This window comes from Anarhichas minor, unplaced genomic scaffold (genome assembly GCF_050575085.1).
Source record: "Anarhichas minor isolate MPS153535 unplaced genomic scaffold, ASM5057508v1 ptg000033l, whole genome shotgun sequence".
NCBI classification, from domain to species: Eukaryota; Metazoa; Chordata; class Actinopteri; order Perciformes; family Anarhichadidae; genus Anarhichas; species Anarhichas minor.
The window spans coordinates 4079166-4097340 of NW_027466479.1; the positions used below are offsets into that span (position 1 = coordinate 4079166).

Genomic DNA, 18175 nt, shown 5'->3' on the forward strand with positions numbered 1-18175 from the left:
TTTTGACTAAACAGCAGCAACCTTCTCTGTAGTTGGACTGCTCAGTGCATTATAAACTGTGTGTGTGTTTGTGTGTGTTCAGCATCAGCTTCACCTGACCAATCACACCCTCAGTGCCTCTATCAAACTCCAGGCTCCAGTTCATTTTAGCGCAACGATGCTGCTTTGTCATTTAATATTGGGAATGGCATTACTGGAGAGATCAGCAAAAAATCTTGTCAAAATTTGTCAAAATATGGACTTGGAATGAATTTGGAATTTGTTTTAGTACTGGTGTTTTTTCAGTTGTATTTTTGCTTACCGTTTTAAAACTTGTATTAGTCCTCTGCTGTATCCAGTAATGCCTGTACAGTCTCAGTAAATCATCCAAGCCTTGGCCATCTTTATGTCATTGTTTCTCAAAACATCCTCTCTTGTCTTTCTCTCTCCTTCTGTCCATCCCTTGTTTGTGCTTTTCACCCCCCTCCCAACCCTTCCATGTATTTTTGTCTTCCTCCATTCTCTCTTTGTCAATATGCACTTTTACATACTAAACACCATCTCCACCAAACATTAATCGCGGATATTAGAAGAAGGCGCTCAATGGAAAAGCCCCCACCAAATCCACCCCTGTCAAACCAAAACCCTCTCCAGCTAAGCCGGCCAAGACTGGCTCAAACAAACTTGTAGTTAAGACGCCTATGTCCAATAAAGCTCCCAAGTCTTCCACAGCCAAGCTGTCCAAAGCAAAGCCCACTGCAGTAGAGATCCTCCTGTCTAAGATCAAACCAACAGCAGCAGCTAAATCTAAGCCCACAGCTGCCCCAGCTAAGAACGGTAATGGTAAACCAGCTGCGGAGAAGAAAGCAAATGGTGCCGCTAAAGCCAACAGCAATGGCAATGGAAAAGCAGCTGTAACAAAAACAAATGGCAATGGCAAGCCTACAGCTCAGGCCAAGGTGAATGGAAATGGCAAGGGCAAGGTTGTAGCCGAGAATAAAGTCAATGGAAATGGAAAATCCTCAGCAGAAAAGAAAACCAATGGAAATGGAAAAGCCACTGTTGTGACTAAGACTAATGGAAACGGCAATGGCAAAGCTACAGCAGAGAAGAAGGCCAATGGAAATGGCAAAACTACCATTGAGGTTAAAGAGATTAAAGTCAAAGTTAATGGCAAAGCTGAGAATAAAGTCAACGGGCAGGCTAATGGCAAAGTTATTACTGTGGTAGAAAAGAAAGCCGTTAGTAAGGGTGCTGCAAATCAGGCAAAAATTGAAACCACTACAAAAGCAAAGACTGAGAGCGTTGTAAAGGTAGAAAAGACTGTGGTCGCTGCAGCTAAATCAGCTGCCAAAGTAGAAGCTACTAAGGTCCCTAAACCCACAAAAGCTGAACCTACAAAAATGGCAAAGGATGTGGCCACCAAACCTCCTGCAGCAAAAACTCAAGTAAAGACAGAAGTCAAAGAGGTCACCAAAGTTAAAACTGTGGTCACCAAAGTCCCTCTGGTCAAATCAACGGTGACCAAAGTTGTGAAGAATGTGATCGAAAAGGTTTCCATCCTGAAGAAAGTAGCTCCAACATCTGCCCCAGTCCGGCCCACTCCACCCAGACCCACCAAATCCAAGTTGCCGGTGGACATTAATGTCAAATCCCTGCACAAACCCTTCCCACCCTTTGGCACGGCTGTGCTGAGTGGAACTGCAGTCACAGCGAAGAAAATTACCAACGGTTATCAACAGGTACAAAAAGAATGCCCATATTTGGGTCAGAGTGTCCCATCTGGTCAGGCCAGGTCTTTCCACCATCCAGGGGCTGCAACAAAATAAATTGGAAATGTTAATGTTTTGAATTTTTACCATTATTATGGGTCTTCAGTAGGTTACAGGCAGTGCATATTTTGAGGTAAATCCTTGATGGTGGACAATCTGGTCTTCAGATGGAAGCTGGTTCATACCAAGCTGGGTGCCTTCTCCTCTGTCTGTATATCATATGATCTTCACGATCACCCCAACTTCTCCATATGATATGATACAGCGGTGCACATGGAAGCATGGCTAATTGTACAGTTTCATTGTTCTTTACTTCACTTCATATTCCTACCTTCAAGCTCAAACTGGATCTCAGAACCCGACTACACTCCAGCACTCCGCCTCTTTCTTTTCGGTGGAAACCATTAACGTACCGGTGCAATGAATGAGCATGGATTTCTATGGCACAAAAACTAAACCTGAGAAAACGCAAATACTATCCAATTGTATACACAAAGAAGACAATCAGCCTATTCTGTCACTCTGTCATTCTCTCTCTTTGTTTTTTGTTTTTTTTAAGTACCTGTGTTTTCTCTCTGACACCTGTCTCGCTGTCTCTGGCCGTATATTTGTGTCAAATATGAATAAAGCAGCCTCACAGAAACTTAAAAGCAAACTTAAAGTGTGCTATCATTAGAAGTTACATTTCATTCAATCTGTATTCTACTACAAAGCTGACATGATTTAGAGTGACATTGAGAGGTTCATGGTCATTAGTGGGTTCTGGAAAATTCGTAGAATGCGTTTCATTGAAGTAACTTAATTATGTTCTGTGAGGCTGTTGATTGGGGTCGTCTCTCTGGTTTCTGGTCTTGGGTGAAACTAGACATCCCAAAGCATCGAGTTACGATGTTTCCATCTGAAGGGATGGATAGAGGCTCTCAGTACTTCCAATAAGAGCAGACTTCCCCCTTTCATGAATTTTGAGTTTAAAACGCAAAAATTGTTTAACAATACAATAGAAAGAAATCTCAGCAAAGTAGTCTCAATGGCTCCCTAAATCTTGCGTATGGCAAAATTTATAGTTATTGAGATTCTGAAACTACCTGAAATTTCTTTTGTAAAATGGATCTTTTCAACTTTAAAGATGTGAGTTGCCAGTAAGAATATTCTTGGCCTCTGGCGACCGCAATTTTATGAAGTGATCCATTTTTTATTTATTTTCACTTTTAACTCATCATCACTTACAAGCAGACCTTGAACTAACCGCGCTCTTCCATTCAAATCTGCTTACTTCCTCCCTGCTCCCCAATTCCTGTCGACTTGACAAATCAGGATGTAGACACTGAATATTCCGAGGCTGGCCACACCCCGACAGAGACTGATTATTACTATGAGGAGACGGTGCCAGAGAGTGAGGTGATTGGACAAGAAGAGTTCCCTGCACAGGTAAAAAAGAGAATTATACACTCAGTAACACAGATCAAGAGTAGATATAGAAACTGTGTAATAGAATGCATATAGATCTATAGATATATTTGCTTAATTTGCACATTAAAATGTAAAACAAACAGAATTCACCAATTAGCACACTGACAGAAACGAGAATAAATCATCACCTCCATCACCAAAGGAAGAGGACAGTGTAACACCTGTGTGGTGGTGAGCCCAGTCTTTATTAACTTAACCAAGTAGTTCTAGCTCTGTGTCTCTCTACACTTTTCTAACCACACATCAATGTTTTGTTGGCACCGATGCCACGTGACAAGACATAAGAGAAGAGCTTTTTCAAAGAGAATGCACCACATTCATCTGCTTGTATCATCAAACATTTTTACGTGGCTCCCCTTTTCCTCTAACAACAAGCTTCCTGTTCTCATCTGAAGATCCTTCGATGATCAGGTGGTGATCTTGACATAAGAACAAAAATCTTGTGAAAAAGGGATCCACATAGGAATATTTGATATGCAGTTTTAACCAAAGCAACAAAGGGAGATGAATATAATGCATTCTGGTTTGAGAGAAAAATCGAACTGAACTAATCGTTGTGGCTTACTTTACGGCCCTAAACTATCAGAATTTGAGAATGAGCTTCTCACATTTCTGATCTGTTTCTCACAGTTCACTTTTTTTGGCAATAATCCATATTGACATCATTACCGTTTTATCTGTATTAGCTGACTTTGATGACTTTGTTTTATTTTCCAATTTTGAAGCTATGAATGTTTTGCTAATGTTGTAGAAATGTTTCAGTCATATACGGTATATTTTTGGGAGAAATGTACACGTTATTTACTATTTGTTTTGATAGCGCTTCAGATTTATTCTGTTGTTTTTATATGAGATGACGGTACAGCATTTTCCCACTGGATTCACATTTGTTTTTCAAACACCCATGGTAAGTGAAATAGAAAATAACATAGTGTGGCCTTTGCATAGCGTAGCACATAGCAGCAGCAGCTCGTTTTCACAAAGTGCTTCATATCAGTTCTGTGTGCTCAGGGACAGACAAGCATGACCTTCAGATAAAAAAATGCATTTTTTAAACCACAAATTTACAATGTCAGATAATATATTCAGGTAAATTTGGAGAAATCATTGGGTTACAGGTCATCACACAGAAGCTGATGAGGATATGCTTTGGTGGAAACACATAAAGCTCAACAATAGATGATTAACAGGAGATTTATAGTCGCAGGATAAACTTGCTAATCCGTAATTGACCTGAACAAAAAAAGGACTGACACCACAGTCTGCCAGATGTCTTTTTGTTTTCTGTCCCTATGTCACTGTTTATTTGCAAAAGGTAAGACTCACTTCTTTCTATATATGCCCCTCTCTTCCACTCCCCATCATTCTATATTTCTCTTTCCTTTACTAACATTTCCCCATCTTACATACCTCTCCCTCTTCCTTCCTTCTTCCTCTTGCATTCCCTTTTTTCCTTTCCTCGGTTCACCCTCTCGTGCCCCTCTATCTATCCTGTTGCGGCTCTGATAAACCCAACCCAGCCCCAGGTGGAGACAATGTTGGTGGGAGAGGAGGTAGATGCCACCAAGGCAGGCGGTGTGGGCGAGGAGGTCTTCACTGAGGAGTATGTGACTGGGGACGTGGGCCTTAAGGAATACGACTATTCCTACAGGGACTACAATGAACCAATACTGGAGACCGGAGAGGGCGATGCCAACATGGGCCATGCCCTGTCCGCTGTGACAGACGAGGGAGGCGTAAGTCTTTTTGCATCAGAGGCAAAAAACATAAACAAAATCAGTTTCAACCAACTCTGAATCCTAGTCTTTGGCGAATTGTATTCAATCTTCTCTCAATTGACTTGTTTTGAGTTTGCCATTATGTAGATACATCATTTATTTATGTGTTCTGTTTTTACCTTTGGGACCTTCTTACCCATGGTGGCTAATTTGAACCCACATGGTACTGTAGAAAGCTTTACCTGAAAGCCTGGGATGTAATGTCTCCATAATTACCTTCACTTTAAAGGGGCAGTGTGTAGGATTTAGTGACCGCTAGCGATGAAGTTGCAGATTGAAACCAACTGAATACCCCTCCACTCGCCCCTCCCTTTCCAAGTGTGAAGGAGAACTATGGTGTCCTTCGGGTAAAGTTTGGTTTGTCCGTTCTGTGCTACCGTAGAAACATGGCGGTGCAACACGATGGACTCCATTAAGAGAACCCGCTCCCTATGTTGATATGAAGGGCTCATTGTAAGCTTAGCAAAACACAACAATAAATTCTTAGTTTCAAGTGATTATACACTAATAAAAACGTAGTTATGAATATTATGTTCTATTTCAGACAATAAATTAATTTTATGATATTGGTTGTTAACGTCTCTTTCAGTTTTACACCAAAAGTGTGATGTAAGTAAATTCAAAATGGCCACCATGCTAGTAAGATGTATCCATAGATTCAATTTTATGCCAGGCAAGCTCAATCAGTCACAGAGACACCTGTAATTGAATGCATTTCAAATACTTTAAGGACCAAGACGTAGTCCACACATCAGAGGTTGAAATGGGTTTTATTTTATTCGGTGTATAGTGAGAAGCTCAGGAACCCAGGAGGAATAGCTGTTACCACGGTAGAAGCTATAAGGGATTCTAATAAGCATAAACAATCATTTCAACTATCACATACTCTGCATAAAAGGCATTTGGATGGCTGCATCCTTTTTCTTAAATGCCATTTATGGTGGTGTATTGCTTCATTTAGCGCTGCTTAGCCCACATGATTCTCTGTATATAGAGGTAATGGACCAACAGTTTGGAGAATCACTGACTCATCGGTATTTGGACGAAAGCTTATGCCTTTATCACAAGCAAATCAGGTTTTTATTTCATCATTCTATTTTCTAGCATAATAGCGTTTGATATAATGTAGCAAACTAATGTGGGTGTCTTAATGCCACATCTGCATTCTCTGGATGTGCTTGTCTTTTTGGTTTTCATTGGGTGTGTGTGAGTCGCTCTATACTGTACTGACGACACTGTGTTGTTGGCTACATGTGTGTTTTCCTCAGGCTGCCGTCAGAGGCCAGAAAGGAGAGAAAGGAGACCCTGCTGTCTTGGAGCCTGTGAGTTACTAATTGTCTTTCAGCAGCTTTACCTGAGCAGATGGGTTTTTTTAACTGGCTTGTTCTGTGACCCGTGACCTTTCAGTCGCACACATGCTTTTATACCTCTTATCCGAGATAGATGTCACATCAATTTGAGGGTGTGATTGAACACATATTTACAATCACCTTTTAGGAGACTATACTTTGGCAGAGGAACATTGCCTATCCTGTTCAAAAGTCACAGGACTTAACTCTAGCTGGTTAACTACACTGTTCCATATTCGTTTCAATGGTTGCCAATGAGCCATTATACAGGTCAGTGAGCTAAACTCCTTTCAGCTTAGACAACTTGTAGTTAAAATGGTAGAGAACATGCCCATCCAAGGACTAAATGACAAGCTTCTTGTCCTCGTAGTAAGGCTTTTTTCCATTCATCTATTTCAATCCCAAAAATGTAAATGAAATAAAATTACTTATTTAACCTTAAATGCAGCTGTTGAAAAGGGGCGGATTCTTCCAGTAGGATGCAAATGTGTTTTTTTCCGCTAAGAACATTGTACAAGTTAAGGTGCATTACAAACAGACAACATGTATCTGACAAAGTCAGAGTCTGATCTCCATTAATCAGACTCTTCGGAATACAAGAGATTTCTTAGCAATGTCTTGTATTTTTTGCAATGTTCACGCCTTGTTTTTTTCAGGTTTTTGTAACATTTTTAACTTTATTCTGACTCCTGCAGGGTATGCTGATTGAAGGACCTCCAGGGCCTGAGGGACCTGCTGTAAGTAAATTATGGTTATTCCCTTGTTTTCTATCCTAAAGACATTTTACTAACTTCTAAATATTATATTAATACTCCTGTAGTTTGCACATCTTTATTTCCTCAGCTATGAATTATTTTAGATAGTAGTGTAATTAGCTTGTTGCCGGTATTAGATAGCCCCTCAGCCATACACTCCTCTGTTTAAAGGTTGTGGCAATTAACGTTCTTTTTTGAATGTTACTTTTAGGATATTCCTAAGCAACACCATAATCAAACTGCACCTGACACTGATAGAGAGAATGACCAGCTCAACAAGTCTGCAATCAGAATACTTAAGCACCCTTTCCCACTTCTTTCAGGGTCCTACTGGCCCCCCCGGCTCCTCTGGACCTCCTGGCTCTGTTGGTGACCCTGGCGAGAGGGTGAGTGTTTCTCTTTATCTGAAGAACTGCAGGTCTGTAGAAACATCAGTGCCAAATCTGTGCACAGACGATTCTAAGACATAGAAGCGTATTTCACTTCATCCTCTCCATCCCGCAGGGCACTTCTGGTAGGGCTGGTCTGCCTGGAGCTGATGGAGTCCCTGGACCTCCTGGAACCTCAGTCATGCTGCCTGTGAGTCACCCTTAACTTTTGATCCTTTCTTAGAAATGGATGTCTGAGTGATGTTTGCTCCAACAGGGGCATTTTTTACATTGTAGTTCTGTTTGTTCAGTATAGCTTCCTGTTATAGTAGAGTTCTGCAGGAATGGGTCCTAAAACCAGGAAGTGTGTCAGCATTTTTCACTTGCAGTTCAGTGGTAGAGCAGGGTCGTCCTTCAATCAGAGGAGGCGGTTCGATCCCTGACTCCGCTAGTCCATGTCGATGTGTCCTTGGACAAGACATTAAACCCCAAATTGCTCCTGTAGCTGTTCCTGCGGTGTGTGAATGTTGTATGAATGTTAGTTAATCCTGATGGGCAGGTGGCACCTTGCATGGTAGCCCCTGCCAGCAGTGTATGAATGGGTGTGAATGGGTGAATGATGACATGTAGTGTTAAAGCGCTTTGAGTGGTCGGAAGACTAGAAAAGAACTATAAGTACATTCCATTTACCATTTTACCATTAACCTCTTGAAGTCAATGGTTTTTTATATGGGTTTTTGGTTCGATGCCTGAAATAAGTTCTGTGGTCACTTGACTTTTTAAGCTTTTATGCGTCTTAAAAAAGGCGGTTGCTAACAAGTGGCTAAATGAGACTACAAAACGTCATCACTAGAACACTAGTCCGCCTTTTACTTTGTGGCGGTGACGTGAAGTCATGTGACCGCGGTGTAGTTTTTTTCAAGCCTTGCGTTAGCTTTTGACTTCTGGTGATTGCATTTACCCTTCAAAAATCTTCTAAGATTATCTTGCTGAACAAAACATGAAAATATCATAAACGTTTGTTCGCCACAGATCTTATTTTGTGCAATAATCTAAAATCCAACAGATAAATCCCATTGGCTCTTTGTCGAGGGAACATGTGCGATGCTAACTTCCGGCATGGCCAACAAAATGAGGTCATCCCTGCAGAACACTATGGCTTGATGCGTTTTAATATTAATATTTGCCACTCAGAATCCAAATAACTGTAGCAGTGATCAATGAGGAACTGGAACTTACCATCACACTTTGATTTGTTTGTCCTTTTTATTTATATAGTCCAAGTAATTGCTCTGCAGCAATTTTTGCTGATTGATTCTTCAATTTCTCCAACAGTTGCCCCCCACCATTCATCAGGCAAAGTATCCACTCAAAAACAAATCATTTCTTCTTTCTGCAGTTCCGTTTCGGTCAGAGTGGAGGAGATAAGGGTCCTGCCGTTTCTGCACAGGAAGCCCAGGCAGCAGCCATCTTGTCTCAGGCCAGGGTCAGTCGTCACTTTCACTTCCACCATGTGCTTAATTTGCCTCAAGGATCAGAACATCAGCCTTTCTTTGCTATTTGTGTAAAAGAGAAATACTCTTACTGAAGCCAGTACTAGAACACACAACAAATTATAATACACAACAAAAACACATAACACAAACGCGGTAGAGAAAACCTAGTTACAGCAAATTTCTGACTTCATTAAAACTTAATTTACTTTCAGATTTTTGATATTTAGCTGATGTTTTCATCCAGAGAGATTTATAATGAGTGTGACGGGAGATTTTCCTTCTCTTCATACATCACCATCATTACAAGCAGCCATGTTCCTCCATGACCATTGACTCTGAGATATTTTTGTCTGCAGATGGCTCTGAAAGGACCTCCTGGACCAATGGGATTCACTGGGCGCCCCGGACCCCTGGTATGTTTACTGTCATTTGGACCCTTACCTGTTCATATCAAGAGTTTGTTGTTGTCTATGCTAACCGTCAATTTCACAATCAAGCTGATTGTACACAACACAAAATTTTGTTTTACCTATTCCAGGATTGTTATCTCATAATATGTCTCTTATAAGCTTTTTTGTTAAGTCTCTTAACTGCAAAAACTTTAATTTTTAAGGGGCGAATATCAATTATGATGTTTTGGTGATGATGATGATGATGATGATGATGATGTTTGTGTATGTTTCAGGGAAATCCAGGTAGTAATGGTTTGAGGGGAGAGAGTGGAGACCCCGGTCCTCAGGTAAAAGCACAGAATCAAACTCTGACCTCACACCAAATTCAAATTATTTAATTCATGTCAAATCATGTAATTAGCCTTTCCTTCAGTAGGGCATTGTCTTTGGTATTACTGAAAGTATAATGTATAGTAGGAAGTATACTCAGCTCAGATCTATGACAAAAATGTATCACAGACATATGATTTTCGTTCATTTTCCAGGGCTCCAGGGGATCCCAGGGTACGATGGGTCCTCTAGGCAAATCAGGAAGAAGAGTGAGTATGAAAAATGTCTTGCGTTGTCCTTGCCAAGCATGCCCTGTCAAAAACAAAACATGGTTATTTGGCAAAGTGGGACAACTGTGTCTCATGTACAGAAGCACTTCTAAAAGACGTTCCTCCTCTCTCTAACAGGGCCGTGCTGGAGCTGATGGTGGCAGGGGAATGCCAGGAGAGTCTGGATCCAAGGTAATCTCTCTCTGGTGCCATTCCTTCATGGACATCGTCAACATGAACTCTGTTGGCTCGTGATTTTCTCTCTTTGTTTGTAGCTCACCTTGTAGCTACCAACATGGCTGGTATTTTGAAAGTCCTGGAACAGATCCCCCAATATGAAAAATGAAATACTAGTGTCCTTTAAGTACCAATTTATACAGACAATAACTGTGATGTGACCATAAAATTAAACCTGTACCTATATTGTGAAATGATAAATGTACACCTGGTATGCCAGCTTTTACTTGGTCTGGCTGGGACAAAAAGGCTTTCTCTGGTGTCCCAAAACTACACAAAGCTATGTGCATTAAACTCTGTATTAATGCGTCAACTCCACATGTGATGCAGTCCTTCATCTACTACAATGCAGTGATAATACCTTCCATGTCTGTTTGTCTCTCTCAGGGTGACCGTGGATTTGATGGCCTTCCTGGTTTACCCGGGGACAAAGGACACAGGGTGAGTCTAAAATAAAAATGACTATCCAAATGCCACATACACTTTTTATTATTATAAGTACTCAGTAGATGATTTAAAGGGGGGATGACCCTCTACATCCCCCGACTGAGGGAGAGAGAGAGAGAGAGAGAGAGAGAGAGAGAGAGTGTGTAAAGGCACAGGGGTTGTTTAGTTGAATATGTTAGTCTAGTCTGTCTGACTCACTGATCCTCCATCTGACTGAGGTTTGTGCCAGTTTAAATCTATGGCCCAGACCACGGCTCTGATATATCAGTAGCCTAACTGAGCTGTGTATTGATAAGTCCATGGTGCTGAAGACAATCAGAACTTTTGTAAGAAACCGAGCAATCACCACGGAGAAAATGAAATTGATGCACTCCTTAACCTCTCTCATAAAGGCAGTCTAGTGTTGTATTTTAGTCAGAGCCTCCTCTCCTTCATGAAATCCACTATGCGTCAGTTCTTATCGATTATGTATATATGTACTACCATTTTAGTCTCAATGTAATTCTTGCTGAAGTAGCAGACGGATTTGTAATTGACGGTTCATTGAGTCCCACCCGTCAAAAGCAGACTGGCCAATTATAGCGTATTATAGACCAGCTCCGACCAGGGTCCGACAACTAGCCGGCTCTGCTCCACAGACTCTCATGCAATCGTTTGAGATTTTCTTCATGTTCAGGCTGGTTTAGTGGATTTGGAGCTAGTCATAGTTAAACGTTGTGTAATAGTAATACTCGTTAACCGGAGAGGTTGGAAGGAGATATACGTCTCTAAACTACTTAAAAACCTGTGGAGCTAACATTAGCACATCAATAACAAGTGTTAGCATGTCTATGCTACGCTAGCTACTGAAGGTATACTGAATGTCTACACATGCTGCTTTAGCTTTTTAATGATTGTAACAGTGAATAAAGACCGACCCGGCTTTACAGTGTTGTTCCTTCATTTCATTGTCTTCTGTCTCCATCTCCAGCTGAGGTAGTGGTTCACTTTTAGCTTCTAACTTTATCTTTTTAAAACCTGTTTTTGCTGCTGAATCAGTTTGACATCATGGACATACTTCTGTCTGCTTCTCTCTGAAATCGATTTATCGTTTTTCAAAAAATGTGATCATATTTATTCAGGGCAGTTAGTGACAGTGTGGGCTCCATAGTAACGTAGCTCTTGACGGAGTAGCAGCAGAGGGGCCCTGAGTCCCGCCCTTCCTGACAGTATTTTCTATAATATTCTCCACCCACCTGCTAAAAATGAACAAATCGCCTACTGGTAGTAGTGATAGTAGTGGTAGTAGTAGTAGTAGTAGTAGTAGTAGTAGTAGTAGTAGTAGTAGTAGTAGTAACAGTGGTAGTAGTAAACAAAAAAGAGATTGTTCTTTAATATGCATAATAACTGTAATACATGAATATCTGTAAGCAGTGCTAAATCATTTAGTGATTCCTTCACTCTTTCACTCCCCAGGGTGACTCAGGACCGTTGGGGCCCCTAGGATCTCAAGGAGAGGACGGAGAGAGGGTACGAAGATATGAGAAAAGAATTTGAAATGATTCCAAGCACTACTCAAAACATCTTGTCATTGTGTCACTCCATAACGGTTCATAATCAGCATCTTTCCATCCTTGGCATGTTGTTTCTCTGTGTGTTTCTAGGGAGACGATGGAGAAGTTGGACCCAGGGGTCTCCCAGGTGAAGCAGTGAGTGTTTCCATGATTCCAATCTGATTTTGAATCTCTCCCTCATGTCTATGTCTTTGTTATAAACAGCATCCCAAAATGCAACCCTGTGTATCTATTTGAAGCCCTACTGTTACCTTCACACGTGTTATTTCTCACCATTATAATAATACCTGACATAGTCTGGGTTCTTCACTGTAATCATGTGATGGAGAAGATACAGCCAACTGCTGTCAGGACCACATGTGTACAGTGTGATGATTTCTACTCATAAATGACCACGTGCTGTCTGAAATGTAATAGGTTGGATAGCCTAGAAATAGACGTCTGGATGTAAACTCCTTTCAGCTTCATTGATAACATCAATACTATGAATCAGCAATAATTAATAAACAACAAATCATAACAGAGTCAACATTCAAAATTTAACAAAGTTATAAAATACATTACTTTTGTTTTGCATGAATAATCCTGTATTTACAGACACCCAGTGGTCATTTTATTGGGCGAACCTGTACAATCTAATGCAATCTAATACAACAGCTATTCTACCTTTTTAAAGTTGTAGAATGTTCTGTTTTTGTTTACATTGTCCGAAATGTGTGAATTAAATGATATATGTATTACAGAGGTCATAGTTAAAGGTGCTGTTGCGCTGGACTTCTTTTCCTCTTCCAATCAAAAAAAGACATTTCTACATTTCTAGCCATCTGTAGACCAGTATTTAAGACAACAGGGCCCCCGGCTCTAAAGTCAACAAGTATCACTGTTTGTGGGCACACACTCAAGGACATAGAATACTCAGCCAGCCAGCTTTTCTTATTCACGCTTCCACATGAGGACAAAACCAAAATAAATCATATTCTACCGTAAAAAAAACACCTTTGATCATAATCTAAACCCCATCTGAAAAGTCTTTGTTGGAAGGATCTTATACAATATGATCAATTGAAAATGAGTCTTGTTATCAAAGACACACGTTTCAATTAAATCATTATATTTAAATTCGAAAGTGGCATCATTAAAATGTTTAAAACTTTTTTTTTTTAAATAGCCACTATTGGAACCAGTACATATAGTTTGTTAAATATGTGTGTTGTTTATCAACAAACAGTAACAATTATTGCCGAATAATAATCAGTGTGCTACTCCATATTCATCTGTCCCTTTGCCCTGATGCTAATGTGGCTGATGTAGCTGTTGTTGACCTTTGACCTCCATTAATATTCATCTACATTATGATTTATTCTACAATCCATTCATGAGGCTGTTTAAATCTGTCATTTACAACCGTGAGTACTGACTGATCTTGGCGTGTGTCTGTGTGTGTGTGTGTGTGTGTGTGTGTGTGTGTGTGTGTGTGTGTGTGTGTGTGTGTGTGTGTGTGTGTGTGTGTGTGTGTGTGTGTGTTCTAGGGACCTCGTGGTTTGCTCGGACCCAAAGGTCCTCCTGGAATCTCTGGACCTCCTGTGAGTAAAAACAATTTCAAACCGCATTGTGCTGCTGTTATTTTAGCTGCATTGTTTTGTCCCGCTGTGCCCACTGAGCTCCCACAGCACCTCCTGAAACCACGCTCTGTGACCTGATATAAAGACGGGGATATCCAGTAATCTAAAAATGAACATGTAACGGTCCCACACTCACCTCAAAACAATAACAAGACACCCAGGATTTAGGCAGCCAAGTATCCATTTGACACGCATATATTTATTTGTCCTAGAGTTGTTTTTGTACACTGGTTGTGGTCTGCCCTTAAAAGAGTACTCCACAGAGTTAGCATTGCACTACGATAACATGCCTGAATCACCGATCAAAAGCTACGATGCAGCAGACATTTGTCATTTTTATTCCACATATTCCTCTTCCTTGTCAAAGCCCGGTGCCTGCATTCCCCACAATGCAACTCAACCTCTGCCAGTTCAGTCGAAGATTATTATTATTATTATTATTATTAGGTGAATGGTGCATAACAATAAACAATAAACACAGTGCAATAATCAAGACATCATTTTAAAATAGAAAAATATTAAAATTGACAATAAAATATGGTAAACAGATAACAGCAACTAGCAGCTAATGTAGCTTTGAGGTGCTATGAGGAACGGGCTACAGAGGTCTGGTAACCTCACTTCTACCTAACTCCACACCTCCAGAGTTTTTCATTTTCAAACTTCTTCAGCCTCAACCAACACTAGCTCAAGTGACATCCCTTGAGGGCATTCATCAGACTTCTCACAGCTCCCTCAGGAGCAGCGAAATGCTTTAGGCTTTATGCTATTCATCGTTATTATTAGACGCAAATGTGTTTGAAGTGTTTAGAATTGTTATCTATTCTGTGAATGGTTGACATACATTTTGTTCAGAGTTCCATTCAGACTTTTCTCTGTTCATCCTCTTTGATTCTCAGGGTGTACGAGGGAATGACGGGCCCCACGGTCCCAAGGGAAACTTGGTCAGTGTCACTATCTTATCTACCATGTTATCATGTAACCTCGTACTTAAGAATCAGCAGATAATTACAGTATCACAAAACTTGATCGCAAAACCTTTGTCATCATGTTATCTTCTCTCTGTCTCTCAGGGTCCCCAAGGAGAGCCAGGACCTCCAGGTCAGCAGGGAACCTCAGGAACTCAGGTGAGACGGAGGACAGCATGCCCACTATCACAGACTCGTGATATTAACTTCTTTCACTCAGTAATTGTGCATACACACAAACTAAAAGGAAACAGTAATGTTGACGATGTGTATTCATCCATCCATTCATTTTGCAGGGAATGGCAGGACCTCAAGGAGCCCTCGGACCCCCGGGAGAGAAAGTAAGAAAACTAAGAGGTTAACGTTAACTTGTTCAGGGACATACAATATATATAACAAGGCACAGTTCTACAGAATGACTTATTGGTTTTACCGGATAGAGATGTGAATGAGAAAGGAGGACATCCAATATCCCATTGTGTGGAGAGCATTCTGCATCCTCAATTAGTTGTATTTCTTCTATAGAGAAACAGAGAGTGGAGTGACACATAATGCAGGGATTGAAGGATATTACAAAAGTGAAAACCAGGAGGATACCAGTTTGGGAGAGCCTCACAGTTGCAGTGTGATGGGAGACGCAGAGATTCTTTAAAGATCTGTGATAGTTTTATCGTTTATTTACACGTCCTGGTACTAGGGCTGTCACGATATCAGATTTGCACGAAGGTTATCGTGGTCAAAGGAATACACGTAACGATATTGTCGCGATATCTATAGAAAATAATAATAAAAAATAATAATAATATCACGCTCAAAATACGAGTGTATTGAAGTGGAGAGAGAGTCTGTAACCATAACTATACTAACTTCAGTTTTACTCAAAACAGTAGATTGGATGAGATGTCTCATAACATGCACTGTGTGTCATATCTCATCATTCAGGATTGTTAGCACATTAAGGGACGTGGAGAGTCTCTTGATGATTGTTCTTTATTCATGCATCTCTTTTAGACTTTTAAAGTTATGTTCATTTTGTGCACTATGGTTATTTGCCTTCTTGTCGATAGTTAGATGAGAAGGTTGATAGCACATTCATTAAATTAATTTTTCAATTCATTAAATATGAAGCTACAGCTAGCAGCTGATTAGCTTAGCTTAGCATAAAGACTTGGAACAAGGGGAAACAGCTAGCCTGGCTCTGTCTAAGGGTAAAACAAAAGCCCACCGACTGATAATGGCACTTCAAGTAACTCTGCAGTTACAGTGGAATAACACATCGTTCTCTGTGTGACAGAGAATTGTCAGCCTGGCAGCTGCACAGTTTTTTTTAGCACAACTTACTCTTCTTGTGGTGTTTTATGGCACTAACCAACCTGTTTCAGGTGCAGCACTCTCTGGACTCTCATTCATGACCACATGTCTTCTCCTCCAGGGTCCCACAGGAAAACCGGGTCTGCCAGGAATGCCTGGAGCCGATGGCCCTCCTGTATGTTCGCCTCTTCCTTTCTTTCTTCGTTTATGTCATTGAAACTAAATTAAGTTAAATCCACCGACACGGGATACCCTTCCTGAGCTCTCTGTCTTGCCTTCTCAGGGTCACCCAGGAAAGGAGGGGCCTTCTGGCACCAAAGGAAACCAGGTGGGTGTCAATCATACACACCCCATCACACCGGGTCCCTTCTCTTCCATCTAACAGACTACATTCACCAACTCAACATGAGACTCCTTCAGAAGAAACACATTACATGAAAGAGTCAGATTAAAATGCACATTTACAGGAAAGTCTTGTAGTCATAAAGATGACATTCAACATCCTTACTTTAAGGTGTTTATTGTGTTAACTCGTCCTTCTTTCTTTGATCTTCTCAAGGGTCCCAACGGACCCCAGGGTGGTGTCGGCTATCCTGGCCCTCGTGGCATCAAGGTCAGTCCAGTTACAGCAAAACGGTCAAATCACTTTTTGCTTCATGTGCAAATAAACTGAACCAACACATGCTTGCATATTCCTTAGCATGTCAGTGTATTGATTATGCCACGCTTTAATTGCAGGGAGGTCAAGGAATCCGTGGACTGAAGGGCCACAAGGGAGAGAAGGTAAGTGATCCATCACAGTTTAATACTTCCACTCACTCAAGGAATACCCTTCACTTAAATCACAAGTTGTTAGTGTACATTTTTAGCACTATATATGTCTAAAATGATCTTGAGTTCAAATCAGTAACAGGTTTATATAATATTTTACTGAATATGTTCTGTATGTTTTCTGTTTTCTTGCGTTTCTAGGGAGAAGATGGTTTCCCTGGAATTAAGGGAGATTTTGGTGTCAAGGGAGATAGGGTAAGATAGATTGATGGAGTAACTGGTTGGTTTATCAGTTGATTAATAGAATGATTGATGAATGAAGGATTGATTGACTTTCACTTGTCAATTTGTATCTTGCCATATAGTTTTGCTTTGTCTCCTGCTGACAGGGGGAGCTTGGAGTATCAGGGCCCAGAGGAGAGGATGGTCCAGAGGGGCCAAAGGGTCGTGTCGGACCCCCCGGTGAGCTCGGACCACTTGGACTGGTTGGAGAGAAGGTACTACCGGTTCAATCAAGACACGCTTGCATTTACTCCTGTGAGATAGGTCACTGATATTTTAAGGAGCATCATTTCCTGCTTAATGTATTATTCACTGAAAGTGAACTGGATTTCAGGTTTTTGTTTTGCAAATGCTGATATTTCCCCTCAGATGTCCCCATTTTCATAACAAATAGGGTGAGGCCTCCTCTTTGACAAGACATTAGGCAGAACTATCACTGTGCTGTGCTGCTCTCTTGTGGTGGTATGTGCACTTGAGTGAAACGGGACATTTTCACGTGGAATTTACAGTATTTTTTATATTTAGCATATTTGAATGAAACATGCATGCATTTCCACCTAAGTGTTTTCTTTTTTGCATGTGTTGCTGCGACTAAACTTTTTACATTTTGACGTTATGTTTTTTGTTAATATGACTGCAGCACACCTGGGCACAAATCAGCCAATTCTCATTTTCTACACTCTTCATATTCTGACACATATTTCTGAATTTGAGCAAATTGTCATTGTTGTGTAGCAGGTTGGTCATTTCTAAACACAATTACAGATGTTGTGACGCACCCAAGTTAACGATCCGGATTAATGAGGTCATCATGTGATTTCAGGGTAAACTTGGTGTACCAGGACTTCCTGGATATCCCGGAAGACAAGGACCCAAGGTAGGAGAAACACACATACGGCTTCAGTCGTCCTCTCTGACTCAGTTCTTCATCCCGGTGCTGATGCTGAGATGTTGATTTCTTTTTTTAGGGATCTCTTGGATTCCCAGGATTCCCCGGCTCAAACGGCGAGAAGGGAACGAGGGTAA

At 40.8% G+C, this 18175-nt stretch overlaps 1 protein-coding gene across 1 annotated transcript in view; it reads left to right on the forward strand.

The window, feature by feature from the left end:
- col11a2 (collagen, type XI, alpha 2) overlaps nt 1–18175 on the forward strand; it is a 51824-nt gene that overhangs the window by 19943 nt on the left and 13706 nt on the right. Inside the window, exons 7-32 of the mRNA XM_076105971.1 lie at nt 3051–3179; nt 4748–4957; nt 6268–6321; nt 7044–7085; nt 7427–7489; nt 7608–7682; nt 8871–8957; nt 9324–9380; nt 9653–9706; nt 9905–9958; nt 10097–10150; nt 10583–10636; nt 12098–12151; nt 12286–12330; nt 13725–13778; nt 14717–14761; nt 14891–14944; nt 15082–15126; nt 16218–16271; nt 16380–16424; nt 16656–16709; nt 16835–16879; nt 17069–17122; nt 17257–17364; nt 17973–18026; nt 18118–18171. Of these exons, the coding sequence (XP_075962086.1) occupies nt 3051–3179; nt 4748–4957; nt 6268–6321; nt 7044–7085; nt 7427–7489; nt 7608–7682; nt 8871–8957; nt 9324–9380; nt 9653–9706; nt 9905–9958; nt 10097–10150; nt 10583–10636; nt 12098–12151; nt 12286–12330; nt 13725–13778; nt 14717–14761; nt 14891–14944; nt 15082–15126; nt 16218–16271; nt 16380–16424; nt 16656–16709; nt 16835–16879; nt 17069–17122; nt 17257–17364; nt 17973–18026; nt 18118–18171 (1698 nt within the window). The remainder of the gene's footprint in view (nt 1–3050; nt 3180–4747; nt 4958–6267; nt 6322–7043; nt 7086–7426; nt 7490–7607; nt 7683–8870; nt 8958–9323; nt 9381–9652; nt 9707–9904; nt 9959–10096; nt 10151–10582; nt 10637–12097; nt 12152–12285; nt 12331–13724; nt 13779–14716; nt 14762–14890; nt 14945–15081; nt 15127–16217; nt 16272–16379; nt 16425–16655; nt 16710–16834; nt 16880–17068; nt 17123–17256; nt 17365–17972; nt 18027–18117; nt 18172–18175) is intronic.